General features: G+C 38.2%; 1 protein-coding gene across 1 annotated transcript; it reads right to left on the bottom strand.

The window, feature by feature from the left end:
- On the bottom strand, positions 17,834-19,452 carry LOC107640427. Its single transcript, XM_016343948.1, has 3 exons — positions 19,233-19,452; positions 18,546-18,648; positions 17,834-18,407 (listed from the first exon to the last, which is right to left on the bottom strand). The coding sequence occupies exons 1-3, from the start codon at positions 19,450-19,452 to the stop codon at positions 17,834-17,836; spliced, it is 897 nt and encodes a 298-aa protein (XP_016199434.1).

The raw sequence follows: 23,321 nt of genomic DNA, 5'->3' as shown, positions 1-23,321 counted from the left end.
CTTAGTTTTAGGTTTATTTCTTAAATTCCAGGTTCAACGTTCCTTTAGTTTAGTTCTTCTTCTACTTTTATTTATTCTAATGCTTTTACTTGTTAATTACTTATGTTGCCAAATTGGCTTATGAACTCTTCATGTTAGATTTGAATTTATGTTTAAATGCAATTTGAAGTAATTCAGATTTATGATTGCTTTCTTCTATTTATGATATAAATAATTTAGATTTTTCCCCTTTTGGCTTTGGTTGAGTAATTGGTGACAGTTGAGTTGTCAAACTCAGCTGTTGATTGAAAATTGGGAATTGCTGATTGATTTGGATCCCTCTAAAGCTAGTCTTTCCAAAGGAGTTGACTAGGACTTGAGGAATCAAATTGATTAGTCCACTTGACTTTCCTTTATTTAGTAAGGGTTAACTAAGTGGGAGCAATAACAATTCTCATCACACCTGATAAGGATAACTAGGATAGGATTTCCAATTCTCATACCTTACCAAGAGTTTTTCTAGTTAGTTTGTTTACATTGCCATTTACTATTGTTGCTTCTTATCTTAAAAAACCCAAAAAGATACTTTTTTCATAACCAATAATAAATTATACTTCCCTGCAATTCCTTGAGAGACGACCCAGAGGTTTAAATACTTCGGTTATAAATTTTATTGGGTTTGCTTAAGTGACAACCAAAACTTTTGTACGAAAGGATTCTCTGTTGGTTTAGAAACTATACTTACAACGGGAATTTATTTGTGAAAATTCTTTACTAGCAGAAAATTCGTTCGTCAAAATGGCGCCATTGTCGGGGAATTGCATTTGTGTGCCTTATTATTGGTTATTGTAAATATTTTCTTTTGCTTGTTTATTTATTTTTGTTTTTGTTTTTAATTTTTATTAGCTACTATGAGTTCTCATCCCTCTGGCTTTAAGTTTGGTTCCAATGTTGTTGTAAGGAATGGAAGCTATAATAGAAACATGCATCAAGGTCAAAACAATCAAAGATGGAAGGAGCCACGAGAATCTGATCAACCTTTTCGGCAATAAAACCTTCCAAGGTACCATGGACAACGACCATCTTACAATGCATGCCAAGACAATAGTTATGGTGGACCTTTTCGTGACAACCAACCTCCACCAAATTACTATGGTCAAGAGCCATTCCGAGGTGCATACCAAGATGATATATATGGTGGACCACCTTGTATTCACCAACAAGCCCCATCATATGCCAATGAACCACCTCCTCAACATAGTTTTGAAACACCATACTCACAAGCCACCTACAAACGTTCACCTCCATATGACCCTAACCCTTATCCACCCCAATTCTAATCCAATTACCCCCAAGAACCACCACTTCCATATGCACCATGTCCATATCCATCGACCCAAAAATCACAGGCTTGCCTCAAGAAAATTGTAACACCCTAACTACCAAAGCTCACGCTTCCGGCTACGCGACTCTGATAGCTCGGACATTACGACGACACTTATACTATTTAGTACTAAAATATGAGTCTGTTTAAAACTTTAAACCGCAAAACTGCTCCCAAAAATAATTTTACTATGCAACGTACATCCATACATACCATACAACTTACAAAAACTCATAAAGAGCACGTCCATATATATATATATATATATATATATATATATATATATATATATATATATATATATATATATACAATATTACAAGCAGTATCCAATACAATCCCTATCCCTCTTACAAAACATCTCAAGATAAAGCTGAGGGTACAATAAATAATAAGTAAAACAATACGAAGGATCTCAACAACAACTAATTAAACTCTTTGTAACTTCTGCGCCCATATCCTGAAAGGGAAAAAATGTAGGGGGGTGAGAACATCATCCTCGAAAGGGTCCTCAGTAGAGGGTTTTTGGGAATTACCGTAATAGGATACGTGAAGATAATCGCACCAGTAATTAATAACCGTCTTATGCCTCTTTTCAAAAACAACGGTTTACAATAAAAGTAAAGTCAGAAATCTTTTCTAAAAGAGGAACCGTTCAATTCTCAAAAACTCAAAAGCCTTTCAAAAAGGTTTAACCATGCTGAACCAAATAGCCTTTCACACTTTTCTGAACCAGAAACACAAAACCAAAACCAACCATCGGTTTATCTCATTTCAACCACGGCCCTAGGCCCAAACAATCCAACCATCAACCAATCACCACAATCCAACAGTCTCAGTTGCAAACACAGATAGGAAGTTCAAGCACAAACAAACAGTTACAGCAAGTAGAACAATTAGCAGTTAATCACATAGGCAAACCAAGTACAATATGCACACCCAAACAATGTCACATAGATGCATATGATGCATGCCTGTCCCTAGTGGCTGATGATATCATCTGTCGGTTATATAGCCAACCCGACACGTCCTGGTAGCTAACCATGGACAGAAACACCCATCGCGGAGCAAGTAGGTTTGAGCTACAACCCCATTGCTACTACCCGCTCGACCCAAAGCCAGTGGAATAACCACTACTGCGGCTACTACCCAGGCGGGTGTTTAAAAACTCAACCTGGAGCGAGTGGAGTCACCACTACTACCGCTACTACCCAGGCGTCACAGTCTCTAACCTGGAGCAAGTGGGACGAACCACAACCCTTGCTACTACCCAAGTATCTCAAGCATATATTCATTCAGTCCCAGCCATGGATCAACATCCATCTCAGCCATCCGGCTTAAATTCATAATTCATCGTCAGCCATACGGCCCATAACTCATTCGGCAATCAGCCATAAATCAATATCATACACAGCCATTCTGGCTCACGGTTCAATCCAGAACCAGCCAATATTCATAATCATACACATCCATTCCGGCCCATAACAAAACAGCACTTCCACCTTTCAACATCATCAAATTCATAAGATCGGCATTTAAGCCATAAATCACTTTTCTCAATTTATTTCACTTTGAAATCAAGTTTCAACTCTTTTCAGCCTTGGCTTTAGAAATCTCGTTTCTCAAATCATCTCAGGCTCATAAGCCAAATTTACTCAAAGTGAGTTCCCTTTTTAAAACAAAGCCACTCTCGGTGTAAGACCCAAAACTTTTGAAAAGTCTTATTATGATCAAGTTTCAAATCATATAGCTATTTATAGCCTTAATTTCAAAAATTATTTTATTAAAGATAATTAAGGCAATTCTTGATTTATTGGATTTGAGACGAGTTATGATTTTTATCCAATTTTATAATTATTGGGCTATTTTCTATATTCAGATTATAAATTTGGCAGTTATGAAATAAGAGGGGTTTTACATGATTTGGATTAGATAAGTAATATTTTAAATATTAATACTACTGTTTTGAGGAAATAAAGGATTTAATTATATTATTCCTAATTATTTGGTTGGAACATTTTATTGAAAATAATTTGTAAAAATAAGGAGCAAATAGTATTTTCTACATACAATTAGTGTTGGATTTAATTTGGGTTTCAATTACTATATTATCCTTATTTTTGAGTGAAATTACAAAAATGCCCCTAACCCTAATGGAGTCCACATTTTCCCTTCCAAAAGCCAACCCTAGCTGCACATTATTGATGATAGTAGCAGCAGCAGCCACCCCCCTTTTTCATAAACACACACGGTCCCCTGTGAAAGAAAAGAAGGAGATCCGGAGGGAGGGAGGCCGTAGCCACCACGCCCGCCGCCGCACCACCGTGCCCTCGCCATCGAGCTCATGACGTCGCCGCCCAGTCGCGTCCAGTCCATTGCCGGTTGTTGTTGCCATCGTCAACAATGGAAGAGAGGGAAGGAGTCAGACGCGCGGAGGAGGGAGAGCAAGATCTGAGGGCGAGCTGAGGTCTAACCACCGCGTCGGAAACCTCTCGCGTTGTCGTGACCTCCAGCCGGTGTCCTCTGTCACTGGGAAACTCGTTGCTGTTGGGGTCTCGCCGCCGTCGTCCCTGTTATGATTGGTGTCGCACCGGAGGACCACCATCACAGGAGAAAGGGAGGGAGCTCGTGGTGAAGAGAGAGGGGCGCTGTCTTGCGCGCCGCCGTCGCACCTGGATACCGCCGCTGCTACCGCAAGCTCGCCGTCGCCAGAGCTGGGTAATTGTCCTTGCCAGCAGCAAAGAAGGCGAGATGAAACCCCTCCATGCTTGCTGTTTCGGTTCGCCGAGAAAGAGCTATCGTCGCCGTTCCTGCCACCGGCAAGCCTCGGTTAGCACCGTCGAAGCTCCGGCCATCACCGTTGTTGAGGAAGCTCACCGGAGTTGCTGAAGGCTGCCGCCGCTCTGCCTGGTTTTGTGTTGAGTCGCGCCACCGTGCCTGGCCGCCGGAAAACCCTGCTGCCGTCGCCGGAAAACTCTGTCGGTAAGGGTTTTTGAATTCGGTCTTCATTCGTTTAAGATTCTGAAAGCTTTAACATCTCTGTATGTGGGTTCCAGGCACCATTGCCGGAGTCCGGTCGCCGCTGCTACTTGAGGTGGCTGCCGGGCTGCTGCCGAACCGGTTCAGAGATCGCCGCTGTTTCGGCAGCTGCTCCTTCTTCGTTCGGTAAGCATTTTCGATTTGAAAGCCCCTTAGTTACTGTTCTGTTAGCATACGCTGAGGTTTGTGGCATTAATTGCTATACGATTGAGTTTCGGTTGTTGTATGTTGCGAATAGAGTTGTTAAGACTGTTGCGAAAGTGGCTTGGAACTGAGGTTTTGGTTGCCGTCAGTTCGGGCTGAGGTGGAAAGGACTCTGTGAGACGTTTGGGTTATGGTTTGCGTTTTGAGGTAGGGGCGCTTTCCAAAAACTATAGTTTATTATTGGAATTATTACATATGGGTATTGATGTGAGATATAGTGTATTTGGAGATTGCATCTGCCTTATGTATTATTTGATTGACTCGAATGGCTATGGATGTTGGTTTGGCTGAATTTGTTGTGTGGCTTGTGAAATGTAATGTTTGAAGTTGATTCTTTAAATATTTGAAATGAGTTTAATCCGTTGAGGATTGGTTTGAATTGAGTCAATTATTTTGATGATGTGAAAGATAGAATACACTCTCGAATTCTTTTGTTATAAAATCCCATTGTTGGATGGGTGATTTTGAATATCTCAAAGAGGCTTTTAACTTGCCATGATTATGGAAGTTTTGGAAAGAGGATGCCGAGAGTGGCATTGTTTTAAAAAGGGAATTCACCTTGAGTAAAAGTGACTTATGAGCCTGAGATGATTTGAGAAATGAGATCTTTAAAGCCAAGGCTGAAAAAAGTTGAAACTTGATTTCAAAGTGAAATGAATTGAGAAAATGATTTATGGCTTAAATGCCGATTTCATAAATCTGATGATTTTGAATGGTGGAAGTGCTGTTTTATTATGAGCCGGAATGGCTATGTATGATTATGAATATTGACTGGTTCTGGATTGAACCGTGAGCCGGAATGGCTGTGTGTGATTATCAATATTGGCTGGTTCTGGACTGAACCGTAAGCCGGATGGCTGAGATGGATATTGATCCATGGATGAGAATGAATGCATGTATATGCTGAATTATTGATAATTGTGATTTTTGCATTTCCACTATTGGAGATGAGGGTTTCCCTGGGTAGTAGCAATGGCTAGCCACCATGTGCTCCAGGTTGAGACTCAAAGCTCTATTAACCCAATGCCGTAAGTGTGGCCGGGCACTGTGAAAGGCCCGGATAAGCTCGCCCCCATAAATATTCACCAGTGATGGTGATGGATAAATATTCACCAGTGAGGGTGATGGATATGGATCATGATTATGATCAAGTTTATGATGAGTATAACTCGAGTTGGGGATGCACGACAGATGGACAGTCCAATGGTTAGCTACCAGGACTTATCGGGTTGGCTCTATAACCGACAGATGATATCATCAGCCACTAGGGACAGGCATGCATCATATGTATTTGTGTGACATTGGTTGGGTGTGCATATTATACTTGGTTTGCCTATGTGATTAATTGCTAACTGTTCTACTTGTAATAACTGTTTGTTTGTGCTTGAACTTCCTATCTGTGTTTGCATCTGGGACTCTGTTGGATTGTGGTGATTGGTTGTGGGTTGGATTGTTTGGGCCTAGGGCCGTGGTTGGAATGAGATGAACTGATGGTTGATTTCGGTTTTGTGTTTCTGGTTTGGAATAAAATATGAAAGGCTATTTTGGTTTCGCTTAGATAAACCGTTTTGAAAGGCTTTTGAGTTTTTGAGAATTGAACGGTTCTTCTTTCCGAAAAGATTCCCGACTTTACTTTTATTGTAAACCGTTGTTTTTGAAAAGAGGCATAAGACAGTTATGAATCACTGGTGCGGTTATCTTCACGTATCCTATTACAGTAATTCCCAAAAACCCTCTACTGAGAACCCTTTCGAGGATGATGTTCTCTCCCCCCTACATTTTTCCCCTTTCAGGATATGGGCGCAGAAGTTACGAAGAGCTTATTTAATTGTTGTTGTGATGCTCTGTATTGTTTTAGCTATGGTTTATTGTACCTTCGCCTTTATCTTGATATAATCTGTAAGAGGGATAGGAATTGTATTGGATTATGGTTGTAATATTATTTATATATATTTATGTATATATATGGATGTACTCTTTATGAGTTTTTGTAAGTTATATGGTATTTATGGATGTACGTTATCGGACGATATTATTTTGGGAGCGGTTTTGCGGTTAAAAGTTTCAAACAGGCTCATATTTTAGTATTAAATAATATAAAAGTCGTCGTAATGTCCGAACTATCAGAGTCGCGCAGCCGGAAGTGTGAGCTTTGGTAGTTAGGGTGTTACACTCAGCATTCTCTTTCCAAAACTTCCAAAACCATGGCAAGTTAAGGATTTATTTCAAAGTATTCAAAATCACCCATACAACAATGGGATTTTATAACAAAAGTTTCTCGGCAGAGTCCCAAGTCTTTAGGGGAGAATAGCATAACTCATTTTGCCAAATTCATTTAAAATCATTAAAACCTTGGCTTTCCGATTTGAGTAATAAAATAGGATCTAAGCCAAACCGAGTCACGTAATCATTTACTTATTTCAAAGCCGTTTCCTTTACTTAGGCAAAACCAACTTCAACCCCATGATAAATTCTAGGACGTTTCAACTGTTCAAAATTGTTTTAGTCTTGCAAGGATTCAGAATTCAAAGAGTACTTAAAACCTTTCTCAAAACATTTCAAAATGAAACTTGTCAATAGACATTCAGGTCCTTTCAAAATCATTAAAACTCTTTAATTGAAACCCCCAAGTCAAATTCAAAGGCATAAACCCTTTTCACATTCAAACAGCTTTAAAACACAAGTTTCATCTAAATAACTTTCTCCTGAAAGAGATACAATGCCTTTCTTAAGAAGCAAGACTAAATCACAATTTCCTCTTTACTAACTCATTTCGAAAGCATGAATCATCCTTTTCTTGATAATTCAAATAAAATAGTAGAAGTCTTTAACTCATTATTTGCCCGACAACATTTCAATAAAGACTCGGATTTTATAGAAATTTCGGCAGCACCTCCCCTAAAACTTGGACTTTGCCACCCGGTTCGGGTCCCAACTAAACCGTTTCACAATCCTTTTCAACGGCCCAAATTTCAAAATCAGCCCAAGGCAAGCCAAAATCCAACAGTCATCTCAATTCCATATTTCAAGAGAACCGTTTCAACATCAAATCATTATCAGCCGAATAAACTCATTTCTAAAGCTTTAAAGAAAAGGTTCAGCAACAGTCATTTATCAAAAACCAGATCATTTAAAGCCAGCCAAGCTGAAATCAAGAGTGTATTCTATTTTACACATTCTCAAGAAAAATCCATTCAATTCAAATCAATTTCCAACGGATTCAACTCGATCTCAAAGCTTTAGGAGAATCAATTTCAAAAGCATTTTGTTTCACAAATCCACACAACAGTCGAGTCAAACAAACACCCATAATCATACAAAACAACCAAACAATACATAGGACTGATACAATCACCAAATACACATCCTCACATCAGTACCCATATGTAATAATTTCAATATACAAAATATAGTTTTCAGAAAGCGCCCCTACCTCGAAACGCAATTCCATAACCCAAACGCCTCATCAAGTCCTTTCCGCCTCAACCCGAACTGACGGCAACCAAAACCTCAGCTCCCAGCCACTTTTGCAATAACCGTAGCAACACTAATCGCAACATATAACAACCGAAGCTCAATCTTATACCAATTAACGTCGTAAAACGTCAGTGTATGATAATAAAACAGCGATTAAAGGACTCTTCCAAACAAAACGCTTACCGAACTCGAGGGAATCAAGTAGCGGCTGCACCAGTGGTGGATTCCGGCAACACCAACTTCACAGCCGGTGACCAGAACGATGGCAACTCGCGGTAAACTCCTGACACAACCAGCCTTAGCAACAACTCTCATGGCCCATGGAGAAATTAACAGGTAAAGAAGCTGAAGCAGGGTTAGAGCTTACCATCATAGAAGACTTAGCGACTGTTTCCGGCAGCAGAGGTGGCGGCATCGAGGTTTTCCAGTGGCCAAAACAATAGCAACAGCACTAACCCAAAACAGAACAGAATCTGAATGAGTGACAAAATCCCAAGACAGTTCCGGCGACACAACAGTAGCATACGGCGAGCCCAGCAGCTCCGGTGATGGTGGAGGAAGGGCGGTGACCCTCCACAGCGGCGAGCCCAGCCTCGCAGCGGCGACGGCAACCCCGCAGCGGCTCCTTTTTCGCGCACCCTCTCTCTCTGTGCGTGTGGTCAGCAGCGGTGGTAGGGACGGGTTTGACGGCATACAAATTACTTTCAATAAAATGCCCAAATCAAATAATTAGAAATAATATACTTAATTTCTTCATTTTTCCAAAATAGCAATATTAATATTTTCCAAAATAGCAATATTAATATTTAAAATATTACTTATCTAGTCCAAATTATATAAAATCCTTATTATTTCATAACTACCAGCCTTATACCTTAAATATAGAAAATAATCCAATAATTATAAAATTGGATAATAATCATAACTTATCTCAAGTTCAATAAATCAAAACTTTCCTTAATTATCTTTAATAAAATAATCTCTAAAATTAAGGCTATAAATAACTATATGATTTGAGACTTGATCATAATAAGACTTTTCAAAAGTTCTGGGTCTTACAAAAATAGTAGATCAATTTCATGCAACCCTTCATCAACTGGAACAAGCGATAAATCAATTAGCTTCCCGACGTTCGGACACTCAAGGAACTCCCATGGCTTCATGTGGAGAATCTAATGAAGAACGTAGTATGAAGGAGATATTAGAAACTCCGGTGGACAATAAGAAGCATGACTTTGTATTGGAACAAGTGGAGGAAGCCGGAATTATTGAAGAGGAAGAAGTGTTCGAAGACTTAGGAGATGCGGAACGTCCATGGGAAAGCCCAGTCAGAAAGCCCCCTTCTAAGGAGTTTGAATTTGTTGTTGAGGAGGGTGTACAACCTCCAAGGCATATCATGGTTAAAGACTTTGAAGGGGATGATCAAGAGATGGATTCAATCATTGATGAATTCTTATCTACATTTGAATTCTCTCCCATTGGACTTGACATGGAGATTAAAGAAGAAGAAGCACATCCTCCCATGCCCTTGGTGAACAATGAAGAAGAGATCGAATTGGAAGAAAGCTACCAAGAGGAAGAGGTTGATATTGAAGAAGCTTGCAAAGAGGTGGAAGTTGTCAAAAAAGAGCCCAAGGGAATGGAGCTGGAGATCACCTTGCCAAGGTTGTTGGAGACCTCTCCCCCAAAGCCATCACCATCCATCCCTTCATTCAAGTGGGTAAATCTCTCATCTTTAAGCTTAATTAGCCCACTTGAATATCCTTTGCTTGAGATGGATGGGCAACTTAGAGCTCTTTGTAGCTTTAAGAGTAAGAGGGAAATGGTTAGTGGTAGGAGTTGCCCTGCAAGGTTCAATATGGTTCCATGCTCCAAATTGAAGTACAAGGGTTGGAAGAATACTAAATTGTATGGGTCTAGGAAGTTGTTTGGATGCCTCAGTGAGAATTCGGATTGCTTACCATCCGGTTGGAACGAAGATGGTCAACAAGAAGACGGGTACAAAAGCAAGGTTTGGGACCCCAGAATTCATTCTAGCAATCAACACTCTTGGGGCCTTGTCACTTGCTTTAACTTACTTGAAGGCTTTATGCAACTAGTATGGGATCTCGGAGGCTATTGGAATTGCAAACATTGGTGGAGATTCCAGGATGAGTTCAAGCACAAGCCACCATAACAGGGAGCTCATCAAATGTCCAACTTAAGGACTTTAACTAAAAGTGCTAGGTGGGAGACAACCCACCATGGTATGATCGTTCTTTTTCAGTCTTAGTTTTATTTTATTTTGTTTTATTTTGTTTTATTTTATTTTATTTTTCTTAGTGTTCATTCATAGTGCCTGCATCAGCATCTACATTCTGCATACTACATAAAAAAAAAACGCGTCCCACGCGTGAGCGTGAACCACGCGCACGCATCACATGCGACACTAAACCTTACAGAAAGTCACGCGGGAGCTGTGCAGGAAGGGTGCCTTGCGCACGAGCCAACCCACGCGTACGCGTGGGTGACGCATGCGCGTCACCTGTATTTTAGTCACCCCACGTGAAAGCGTCAGCGACGTGTACGCGTGGATTGCCAGATCGGCGTCAATGGGTGATTTGGCCGAAAGTCGTGCTGCCTTGGTGCTGGTATTGTGCGTTTAGCACAACCAGTGGTCACGCGTACGCGTGACCGACGCTTACGCGTCACCAGGATTCTTTCTCACCCACGCGTAAGCGTGGGCGACGCTTACGCGTCGACTCTTCTTTTGCACACCTACGCGTACGCGTGGACGACGCTTATGCGTCGCTTCGCAATTCCATTCTTCTCCTTTTCTCTCTCTTTTCTCTTTCTTTCTTCCTCCTTTCTTACTTTCTTTTTCTTCGTTTATGTACCTTCTCATCATTATTCTCTTTCATTCTATTTTTCCTATTGCATTTGTATACTTTCATTCACTGCATTTTAATTTTGTGCATATTTTTATTTTTTTCTAAATTTATTATTTTTTCGTTGGTGTTAAATTTTCTTATTTAACTGTTGCATCTTCTCTTGAACTATCCTGGTGCTTCATGACTTGTTTTATTCTGGTTGGGTATTATTATTCATAAGTCAATGCTATTCTTTTATGATACTTGCATTCCATTTGCATTGATATGCACATATACTATCTTGCATTACCCACACTCCTCCCCTTTGTTGCAAATTTTGCACCACTGGTATGCCATGTGCTTCTACTATTTTCTCACTTGCATGTTGTAGCTACCATGTAATTGAAACTCTCATCATTTGGCATTAACCCAACCATATTTTAAATTGTTTCCTATCTTTATTTTTGGGTTACTTTTCTTCTTTTTCCTCTTCTTTCAGGATGGCCACCGAGGAAGGAAAACAAAAAAACTTTTACATGAGGAGACAAACAAGTCCATCTGCACAATCCTTGGAGAAAAGTATCAGTTGTAGCCACCCGTCCACTTGCATATCTTAGCATGCACCGAGAACGGTGCAATCTTTAAGTGTGGAGAGGTCGATACCGATCTCCACGGGTTAGTTATTTTCTTCCCAACACCAATGTCTTATTTTCTTTATTAGTTCATTTACATGTTTGATTGCATATTTTCTTGATTTTGTGCATATTTTATCACTGCTTGGTTAAAGTAATATTTTCTTTTTCAAGAAACTTTTTATAACATTTCACTAATTTGATTTAAAATTTTTGATAAACTTGTTTGAAGAAATTTTAATTTGGAACATGGTTTTAGAGCTCGAACACACAAAACCAGTGAGATTTTGAGCCTACTTGATTGGTTGCATCTTATCAACCAATATTTTTTTTTTTGTGTTGTTCTCTCTAAAATTGTGATCTTTGTCTTGCTTAATTCTATATTTCTATTGTTTGATGTATGCATACACTTATATGATTGAGGCCTTTGTTTTACTGAGCTTACATACCCATATGGCCTTACCTTTCATTATCCCTTGCAAACCAATTTTGAGCCTATTTTACCCCTTTGTTCTTTACTTTAGCTCAACACTAACTCTAAGCGGAAAACAATAATGTCCTTAATTTGAATCCTTGGTTAGCTTAGACTAGTGAGAGTACTCATGAATTAAGTGTGGGGAAAGTGGGTTTGGAAACGTTTGGTTTTGGAAATTAAGTATGTTAAACTTCTTTATGAAAATGTGAAAGAAATGTTTAGGACATGTTCATCCATTCAATAATTTAATCATATGCATTGAGAAAAATAAAAGAAAAAAATATATATAAAAATAAAAATAAAAATAAAAATAAAAAGAGAAGAAAAAGAGAAAAAGAAAAGAAAAAGAGCAAATAAGTAAAAGGGGACAAAATGCCCCAAAGTAAATGGTGATAGCAATGCATATGTACTGTACTCGAATCAGGATGCATGAATATATGGAAAACATGGTTAATGGATAGTTAGATGTAGTATTATGATTACATGGATTGTCTAAAATTAGGTGGTAAGTTTAAGTTAATTAAGGATTCAGATTTTAGTCCACTTGACCAAATACAAGCCTACCTTGACCCTAACCCCATTACAACCCTTAAAAGACCTCTTGATATGTGTATTTGTGCATCAAATTTGTGTTGATTGGTAGAAGAAGAGCAAGCCTTAGAAAACAAGATTAGTTGAGAATTGAGAGATCGAACCTTAAACACCTGAGCGATTAGAGTGCATACACTTCCGGTGAGGGTTCGATGCTCGATTCCTTGTTCCCGGCTTTCATGAGCTATTTTCTTCTGCAAGTCTATTTGTACTTCATTTTTATGATTTGAATTAGTGAAATCCAGTTCATATTTGTTCTTAAAAGATTTGTTTATGTTTAACCAAGTATGTAGAAACATTTTGCATGTAGTTGCATTCATACAGATAGGTTGCATTTCATACATTCTACTATTCTTCTTCCCTCTTATAGCTTTTCTTGAGCTTAGCATGAGGACATGCTAATATTTAAGTGTGGGAAGATTTGATAAACCACTATTTTATGGTTTATCTTGTGCTCAGTTGAGTAGTCTTTATCAATTATTTACTCACTTATTCATAAGAATTGCATGGTTTTACAATTCCTTCCTTATCCTATGATATATGTGAAAACATGTTTCCTATGCCTTAAAAATATTAATTTTAATTATCCTTTATCACCATTTGATGTCGTGATCTGTGTGTTAAGTATTTTTAGGTTTCATAGGGTAGGAATGGCTTAGAGGATAGAAAGGAAACACACAAAAATGGAAGGAACGCACAAAATAGAGTTTTGAAGAAAATGGTAGCGACGCGCACGCATGGACGACGCGGACGCGTGCCTAGCGCAAAACACAAGCGACGTGTACGCGTGACTGACGCGTACACGTGACAAGAAAAATCTCCAAATGACGCGCACGCGTGACGAACGCCACGTGCAGAAAATTACAGAAGTCGCCCCAGTGATTTCTGGACTGTTTTTGGCCCATTTCTCGGCCCAGAAAACACAGATTAGAGGCTATAAAGTGGGAGAATCCATTCATTCAATCATACAACATTCATAATTCATAATTTTAGGTTTTAGGATTTAGGATTTTTCTTAGTTTTACGTTTACTTCTTAAATTCCAGGTTCAATGTTCCTTTAATTTAGTTCTTCTTCTACTTTTATTTATTCTAATGCTTTTACTTGTTAATTACTTATGTTGCCAAATTGGCTTATGAACTCTTCATGTTAGATTTGAATTTATGTTTAAATGCAATTTGAGGTAATTCAGATTTATGATTGCTTTCTTCTATTTATGATATAAATAATTTAGATTTTTCCCCTTTTGGCTTTGGTTGAGTAATTGATGACACTTGAGTTGTCAAACTCAGCTGTTGATTGAAAATTGGGAATTGCTGATTGATTTGGATCCCTCTAAAGTTAGTCTTTCCAAAGGAGTTGACTAGGACTTGAGGAATTAAATTGATTAGTCCACTTGACTTTCCTTTATTTAGTAAGGGTTAACTAAGTGGGAGCAATAACAATTCTCATCATACCTGATAAGGATAACTAGGATGGGATTTTTAGTTCTCATACCTTACCAAGAGTTTTTCTAGTTAGTTTGTTTACATTGCCATTTACTATTGTTGCTTCTTATCTTAAAAAACCCAAAAAGATACTTTTTCCATAACCAATAATAAATCATTCTTCCCTGCAATTCCTTGAGAGACGACCCGAGGTTTAAATACTTTAGTTATAAATTTTATTGGGTTTGCTTAAGTGACAACTAAAACTTTTGTACGAAAGGATTCTCTATTGGTTTTGAAACTATACTTATAACGGGAATTTATTTATGAAAATTCTTTACTAGCAGAAAATCCGTTCGTCAATCGTTTACTCTTTCCTAACACTAATAAGGAGAGTGAACTTGCAAATCGAAGTTGGGCAAACCTGCTGGATGTTCAAGTAATTCCGGTAGGGCTGCCTTTGCACAAAAAGGAAAGGGTTAAGATAACCCTATATGCTCCTCATTTAACAACCAGACAACTAGGGTTTTCTCAAGCTATCCCAACGCCACAACCTCGGCATGGTGATCCATTCTACCACATTGCTCTAACATCTCAGGAAGATTTTAACACCTGTCTCTCAAAAAATCAACAACGCAGGGACCGCTTCAACTTTCAGATTTATGAACGCAGCCCATACATCACCAAATCTTGTTTCGAATGGTGGGCTGCTTATTATTCAAGGTATACCCTTACTTTAGAAGACATTCAATAAATTGCTATTCGAATAGTCCCTGTCGCTGAGAGTTCTCCAAAAAGAACTCACAAAAGGAAAGCTGACACTACTCGACCACCACCACACAAAAGCAGAAGGACTTCTACCAGAACCTCTCGAAAGGTAACTATTTTTATTCATAACTTTTCCTTTTAACTTGAAATACTCTTCAAATTATATTTTCCTAACCATACTCAATTCTCAACTTCTTGCCAGTTATTGCTGCCATCATCAAGCGAAAGCACTGATGAGAGTGAACCAACCAATAAAGATACTCTTGCTGCCTCCTCCCATTCAGAAGATACAGCCGATTCGGATCTTGGTCACCAGCTGGTTCGGAAATCCAGAACTCTTCCGGTAACACAATCATCTTTACACACATTTCACTTTGTTTAAAATAAATTTTGAATTTATAACTGTGTACCTTTTATACCAGCCTACCAATGTTGCCCATTCAATTTCATCTACTGGAGCTCTTGATCAACCAATTCTGCAACAACAAAATGACCCAGAGCACTCCACATCACATGATTCAATTCAATTCACAGGGCCCATTCAGCCGATTCCAGCTGTTTTTCCACCTTCTCTTCATACAACACAGGTGGTTGATCTGACAATAAATCCCTTACAGCATTCTCCAGAAGACACCCACATACTTGAGTCAATTTCACCAAACAATCAAACTGCATTTTCTGCAAAAAACCAGGTGGCCCCAGACTCTGATTCTACTTCCAGAATTGCTGATACCACCAATTCAGATTCTTCTCGATCCAGGGTCTTAGAAACTCCTCCCAAACTGCCTAGTCCTTCACTCCGAGTTGATCTTCAGACTCCTCCTGGACCAAGACCCGAAACATCGAATGCTTCTACCACCCCTACAAGTACTACCTTGGCCGACTTGATTTCTGTTTTAAACCAAGTTATCCAAAAAAATAAAGTACCAGTGCCTGTGCCAGCAATCTCAAGACCTGCTACATCAAGGCCTCCATTCGAATTAGATCCTGGCACTCGAGAACAGCTTCGATCACTCATTAAGCTCTTGGATCATCCACCTACCACATGGGTTAATGATCCAATTCTTAACCAACTCCTGGCTAATCTTTTGAATTCTTCTTTTGAACTCCCAACTAACACACTAAATTCTGCCTCAATTCAAGAATTCAAACAACTTCTTAATGAGAGCGTTGCATCTCAATTTCAACTCCAAGAAACTGAGACTGAAGAAACCAATATCAAAACTAATATAGAAAATTATTTTGCAGCCGCTCAACCAATCCAAACTTCTCGTGAGGAATTTGATCTGAGAATCTCCCATGCTATTTCTGTTCAAGCTTTTCATGACCAAGAAGAAGCAAAACTTGAAGTAGAATTAGCTCAGATTAAGGAAAAGCTTACCACAATACGCCAAAATCGAGCTACTATAGCCAAACCTCTAGCAGCAGCCCAACAAGAACAACACCACCTCATTCAAGAACTTGTTTCAATTGATACCAAACGGGGAGAATATGAAAAACAACTTGAGAAAATCCAAGCTGACAAGTTCAAACAAATTGAAGTACTTTCAATTCGGGACAACAAAAGGGCAAAGCTACGCTCTGATTTAGCAAAACTAGTGGCACCTTGAATTTCTTTTCATCTCAAGTTTTATTTTTTTTTTTTTTTGTAATAGTTTCCATCTTTTCTAGATATATGCATGTTGAACTTCTACTTTTGCCAACAATAGTATTGCTTCAAGTATTTTCTATTAACCGAATTAATTACTCTTTCTGATTCAATATCTTTAATCTGGTAAGCATTTCTAGAATATGTTCCCATCACTTGGAACGGACCTTCCCAGGTATAGGACCATTTACCAAGAAATTTCGATTTCTTTTCCATTAGCAAGATAACTTTCAAAACCAATTCACCTACATTAAAAGACTTTCCCTTAATTCGACGATTATAACTTCGAGCAATACTTTCTTTTTGTCGAATCATATCATCGAGTGCCAAAATTTGTTCTGAGTCTAATTCATCTAACTCATCAAACATTGCATTCCAATAGTCATCAACTGTCAATTCATTCTGTCTTAGTACTCTTAAAGTATTCAAATTAATTTCTAATGGTAACACTGCATCATGACCATACACCAACTTATATGGCGAAGTACCTGTCGAATCCCTTGGTGAATTTCGATAAACCCAAAACACTTGGCTTAAAGTTTTATGCCATGTTCGAGGCTTATTTTCAATGTGTTTTTTTATCAAACTTATCAAAATCTTATTTGCTGCTTCCACCTGCCCATTAGCCTGTGCATAATAAGGAGTCGAAGTAACCATATAAATACTTCTCGAAGCTGCAAAATTTTTAATCCGCTGACCAGTAAACATTGTTCCTTGATCAGTACTTAGTGTTTGAGAGATCCCAAATCGATGGATAATATGTTCCTCAATAAAATCTATTATCTCACCTTGACTTACTTCTATCAAGGGAATCGTTTCAACCCATTTGGTAAAATAATCAATTGCTACTAGGATAAACTTGTGTTGTTTTGATGAAGGAGGATGAATTAACCTAATTAAATCCAAAATCCAACCTCTAAATGGCCATGGCTTTATTATCAAATGTAATTCGGATGCTGGGATTTGTTAAATCGAGCCATGTTTCTGGCATTCTAGACATGCTTTTGCATAATCACTGCAATCTTTAATCATAGATGGCCAATATACATGATTGCGATATAACACCTATCTCATTTTCTTTCCAGCTTGATGAGTACCGCATATCCCATTGTGAACTTCACCCAAAGCAATATTTTGGTCATTTTGACCTAAACATCTCGATAGACTCCCATCGATACCATTCTTATACAATTCGTCAGCCATTAAAACAAAATTTATTGCTCGTAATTTCATTTTTCTATCAACTGGAATATTGGAATCTTTCAAGTACTGAGCAATAGGCTTCCTCCAATCAATGTCCTCCCATTCATCAACACACAAAACTTTCCTTTCACTTGCAGGTACTAAAATCGGATGAATACCTACCAAAGACTCAAGGGTTCCTGGCCAATTTTATACTTCGAAGCAATTTGGGCTAATTCATTAGCCATTTCATTCTGAATCCTTGGAATATGAACTAGAGAAACTCTTTGAAAAGAAGTTAACAACTCCCAAGCAGTTGTCAAATACTTCTGTAACCTCTCATTATTACATTTAAATTCTTTGGACAACTGCTTCAAAACCAACTGGGAATTCCCTAATATCTGAACTTCCAAAACTCCTTTATTAATTAAGATTTCGAGGCCCAAAATCAATGCTTCATACTCTGCCTCATTATTCGAACAAGGATATTTTATTTCAAATAGAAATTTTGACAGAATTCCTTCTGGTGAAACAATTAAAATCCCAACTCCTGCGCCATCTTTATGTTTTGACCCATCAAAATACAACTTCCAATAATCAATTTTTACTTCGATTATATTTGCCCCCTGGTCATTCAGATCTTTCGAATTATCCACAAGAAAATCTACAATGACCTGTCCTTTCACAGCCTTGGCTGGGACATACTGTAAATCAAATTTCGTCAATGCCAGCATCCATTTTCCTAAACATCCCCTTAACATAGGAAAACTCAACATATACTTAATTAAATCAGTTTGTGCTATAACTTTCACCAATTTACCCACCATATAACACTTTAATTTCATACAAGCATGATATAGAGACAAACACAATTTTTCGATTGGAGAATACCTTGTTTCAATATTAGTTAAAACTCGACTAAGGTAATAAACTGCCCGCTCATGCCCATTTTTATCATCCTGGGCTAACATACATCCTATAGTATTTTCAGATGCTGCAATATATAATTTTAAGGGTTCAAATGGTCGAACATTCGCCATAATTGGGGCTTTAGACAAATAAGTCTTAATCGAATCGAACGCTAACTGATGCTCCGATGTCCATTCGAATTGTAAATCATTTTTTAATTTCACTAAAGGTGCAAACACTCTAGTTCAATCTAAAAGATTCGAGATGAATCTTCGAAGATAATTTACCTTACCCAAAAATGATTGCACTTCTTTCTTCGATTTGGGTGTAGACAACGCCAATATCGCATCTGCTTTATTTTTATCGATAGCAATCCCTTTTTTATGAATAACAAAATCCAAAAAATTTCCAGCCGATACACCAAAAGCACATTTCAAAGGATTCATCTTTAACCCTTTCTTCCTCATAGTAAGGAATGTCCTTCTTAAATGATCAATGTGCTAGCTTATCGAAATTGATTTAACCATAATGTCATCGACATATACTTCCATAAATTTTCCTATAAACTCATGGAAAATAGAATTCATTGCTCGCTGATATGTTGCTCCAGCATTTTTCAAACTTAATGCCCTAGAACAACGAAAGACATAACAACCCATTCATATGTACCTAATGCCCCAGGACAACGAAAGACAGTTTTAGCCACATCATTTTCTGCAATGAAAATTTGGTTATATCTATAATAACCATCCATGAAACTAAGTATTTCATTTCCTACTGCAAAATCGATTAACATATCTGCGATGGGCATAAAATATTCATCTTTTGGAGTAGCATTATTCAAATCTCGAAAATCGATGCACACTCTCAACTTCTCATTCTTCTTCATAACAGGAACAATATTCGACACCCACTTAACATAGCGTGTCGTTCGAATAAATTTCACTTTAATCAAGCGTTCTATCTTTTCTTTAATTTTTATATTAATTTCAGGAGCAAAACGTCTTGGAGTCTATTTCACAGGTCGAGCATTAGCTTTCAATGCTAATCGATGTTCTACCAGTGAACGATCAAGACCAGGCATCTCATGATAATCCCAAGCAAAACAATCTTTAAACTCATGTAAAAGATTAAAGAGTTCAGTTCGAAAAGGATCAACAAGATCTTTACAAATATATGTAATTTGAACATCATCAGAAGTTCCTAGATTAATTATCTCTAAGGGATTTTGAGATTCAAACCCTTTATAATAATCATCATCATTTACTGAGTATTTTTCAAAACCCAATGGTTCTAGATCATAAATGCAATCAAAAGTGAAATCAATGGAATTATCAGCAACAGAAGAGACTTGATCATTGATAAAAATATCATTACTTCTATTTTCTACGCAATGAGCCTCTGCTATTAAATCGGCAGTTCGGCTTGCATCATTACTTTTATTACAAGAAATGGAGAAATCATAACTAAATTCGACTGAAGACGTCGAATCGAACACATTATAACTAATAAGATTACTAACCCTATGTGATTCAACTTCATCAGAAGAATCAAATTTATTTTCTAGTAACTGAAAATTATTTAAATAATTATGTAATGTTACCAGGTAGTCAGAGACTCCTCAACCTGGTCCATCCAGCAGTTTCTTCAAAAACCTTTAAGAAAGACAATCCCAACCAGTCGGCTCAAAACCCAACTCAGAATAGCGTAACTTCATCGAAAGGCCGTCAGAGGATAGATAGCAACCTTCACAATTATAAGAGTTTAGTGCCCGATCAACATTCAGAGGCTTCAATTTAGAATTATATATCCTGAAATCAACGTACAGTTTTTCGACATAAAGATTCAAATCTGCCTTAATGACTTCAAGTTTACCATCTTTTGTCCATAGAAGAACACTCTGATGCACCGTGGAAGGAAATGCACCTATACCATGGATCCAATCTCGTCCCAGGAAAGCATTATAACTTTCTCTCGATGGAACCACCACAAAGACAGTATTATGCTCAGACGAGCCAACTTTCACAGTCAGAGTAACCAACCCTCTGGCTGGAGTTGAAGTCCCACTAAAGTCTGTTACAGCAATATTTATAGGGACTAGATCTTCAGGATGCTTACCCACTTTGATTAACATCCTCTCAGGCCCCAGACTGATCGCATCACCACCATCAATCAAGATTTTATTCACTTTTATCCCACTCAAAGTAGTTGTTATATGAAGTGGGCAGATATGAGACATTTGTTTCTCAGTAGGCCGTAAGAAATAACCCAGCTCATCCTCGATTCGGATAAAGGAAAAAGCTTCTTCATCCTCCGAATCATAATCTTCATTAGGGTCACCTTCATACTCCCCAAAATATTCAGTTGGAATGATCAAAATCGTCCCTATCATATCGTCATCTCCTTCATCAAAATATTCTTCATCAACATCGACATCCTTACTCTTGTCAACTCCTGAAGACTGGGCTACTGCCTTACCTTTTCCCATCTTTGCAGGCGATGGAATTTCTTTCGGATAAGTCTCTCCATCAGAAGGAAAAACAATTCGAGAATGAACAGAAGGCGTTGCCCCCTTGCTTATCTCTTTGCCTGTTTCTACCTGAGGTTTCTTATTTTGAATGAAACTTCTTCTTCCACCTCTTCCTCTCGGATAACCCCTGGCACGACCTCGAAAATAGGCATGCTGATTTCGAGAAGGTGCTTGATGCCCCCATTGTGGATTACGTCGATACAAATGATTTCTTTTCTGAAACTCATGACAGTTTTGAATCTACTGAACACATATAGCCTGAGATCGGCTTAAAGGCACGACAGGGCCTTGTTGAGGGGTTGCAGAACTTTGACCCTCAAAATGCTGAATAGGCTGCCTCTGACGTGCTTGCTCTTCTCTGTGAGCCAATTCCTTCTTCATTCTTACTTTTTCAAAGATTACCGCTGCTTCAGCATCAAAAACAGCATTGCACCGTGGACACAGAGATACGTCTTGATCTTTGATTTTCTGCTAGACCAAAAAATCCAGCAAACTATCGCCCGCCGGGGATACACTGTCCGAACCTGTGACTCGAAATCATCAAGATTCACATCAAAATCATAGGACATGCCAACCATGTTAACTCCGAAACATGGTTCCACAAAACTAGCATCTGCTTTGAAAGGATCGGTATCGACCTTCATCTCTTTTTTGCCATCGTCGAATTTCAATCGTCCCTCCATTATTGCTTCTTGAATTAAGTCCCTGAAACAGACACAACTGTTAGTCAAATGACTTGTTTCTTGGTGAAATTTACAATAAGGCTTTCCTTTCAGATTTTTCACCAAATGTAAAGTTTTGCCTTCAGGCAGAATTAATTGTTTATCTTTAAGCAACACATAAAAAATCTGATCAGATTTTGAAATATCAAAACTATATTTTTTTCCACTTTTCAGTTTTGAATCATTCGATTTCTCAGTACTAGGAAGCTTCTTAAGAAGAGAACAAACATAAGGAGGACCTTTCTTAAGTTCAGCCAAATCGACTTCAGTTTCAAAATCAAGTTCCTCTTCAGAGGACTCCATAGTCACATAAGCAACTTTTTCTTTTCGAGTAAAGGATTTACTCTTCGATCGTTGCTCACTCCTATATTTCTCTTTTTCTTTTTTCATAAGCTCGGTTTGACGAACCTTTTCTGCCAAATGTGCCAGATCAGGGATATGCACATTAAGTAATTTTCTACGCGTATAAAATCCTAATCCCATGGTTGCTATTTTCACTATCTCACTTTCAGGTAATGACACATAACATCTACTCATAGCGTTTTTGAAACATATTAAATAATCATCGATGGTTTCACCATCCTCACGTTTCAAAGCCACCAGATCAGTAACTGCTACATTCATCTCCCCTCGATAAAACTGAGCGTGAAAAGCAGTTTCTAACTGATTCCATGTCGTGATTGAATTTGGTCTAAGATTTGAAAACCAAGTAAATGCATTCTTCGTCAATGAAGAAGGAAAAAATTTCATTTTCAAATTTTCATCATTAGCTAAATTTCCAATCTCGACCAAATAACGAGCAACATGTTCAGTAGTTGATTCTCCAACTTCGCCAGTAAATTTTGTGACTATCTTTGGATTCTTCACCCCTCTCGACACTTCAGCCATCTGAACAACCTAGGGGAAAGCGGACATAAAATGTGGTTGGTTCATAAAACTAACATTCAGCCCAACTTGATTTAATACTTCTTCTACAATTCTAGTGACTTGATAACGTTCACCACCATGATTAACATGTAATCTGGCTAAAACGTCATCATCATTTTGGCCTCGGGAAACTACATAAGGGTTTTCTTGATTCAAAACATTACCTTCATTTTGAAAAACATTTTCTACTCCATTATTTCCCCTGGCGTTATGCCTTTCACCTCCATCATAATCAACAATTCGAACAATCCTTTCGACTTGTCTAGCAAGACGCTCGAATTTTGATTCATGATCAGTCATCATGGGATTTAGAATTGTAGTCATTTGTTGGGTCAATAAATTGACTAAGTCATGGTGATTCTCTTCCACTTGTTGTCGATATACTGCCATTGAGTTAGCAGCATTCGAAGTGGAACCCACATTATAATCACGAGAGTACTCAGAGTACTGTTGTGGGTTTTGAGTATTATTCACTCCATTTGCATTCCCAAAATGGATAGGTGGAACAAAACCACTCACTGGTGGGGTATAACCAGGAGGAAGACCATATCGAGGCCATCCAACGGTTAATGGAGGTTG

Source organism: Arachis ipaensis, chromosome B05 (assembly GCF_000816755.2).
Source record: "Arachis ipaensis cultivar K30076 chromosome B05, Araip1.1, whole genome shotgun sequence".
Classification (NCBI taxonomy): Eukaryota; Viridiplantae; Streptophyta; class Magnoliopsida; order Fabales; family Fabaceae; genus Arachis; species Arachis ipaensis.
The sequence above is the reverse complement of the archived record's forward strand: the minus strand, read 5'-3'. Positions and strand labels throughout refer to the sequence as shown.

Coding starts and splice junctions, on each gene's coding strand:
- LOC107640427 (XM_016343948.1), bottom strand. CDS start 19,452: ATGAAGAAGAATGAGAAGTTGAGAGTGTGCATCGATTTTCGAGATTTG. Junction 18,649..19,232: donor TCGTTGTCCTGGGGCATTAG/GTACATATGAAT, acceptor TATATATTGCAG/CATCTGAAAATACTATAGGA. Junction 18,408..18,545: donor TTAACTAATATTGAAACAAG/GTATTCTCCAAT, acceptor TCCTATGTTAAG/GGGATGTTTAGGAAAATGGA.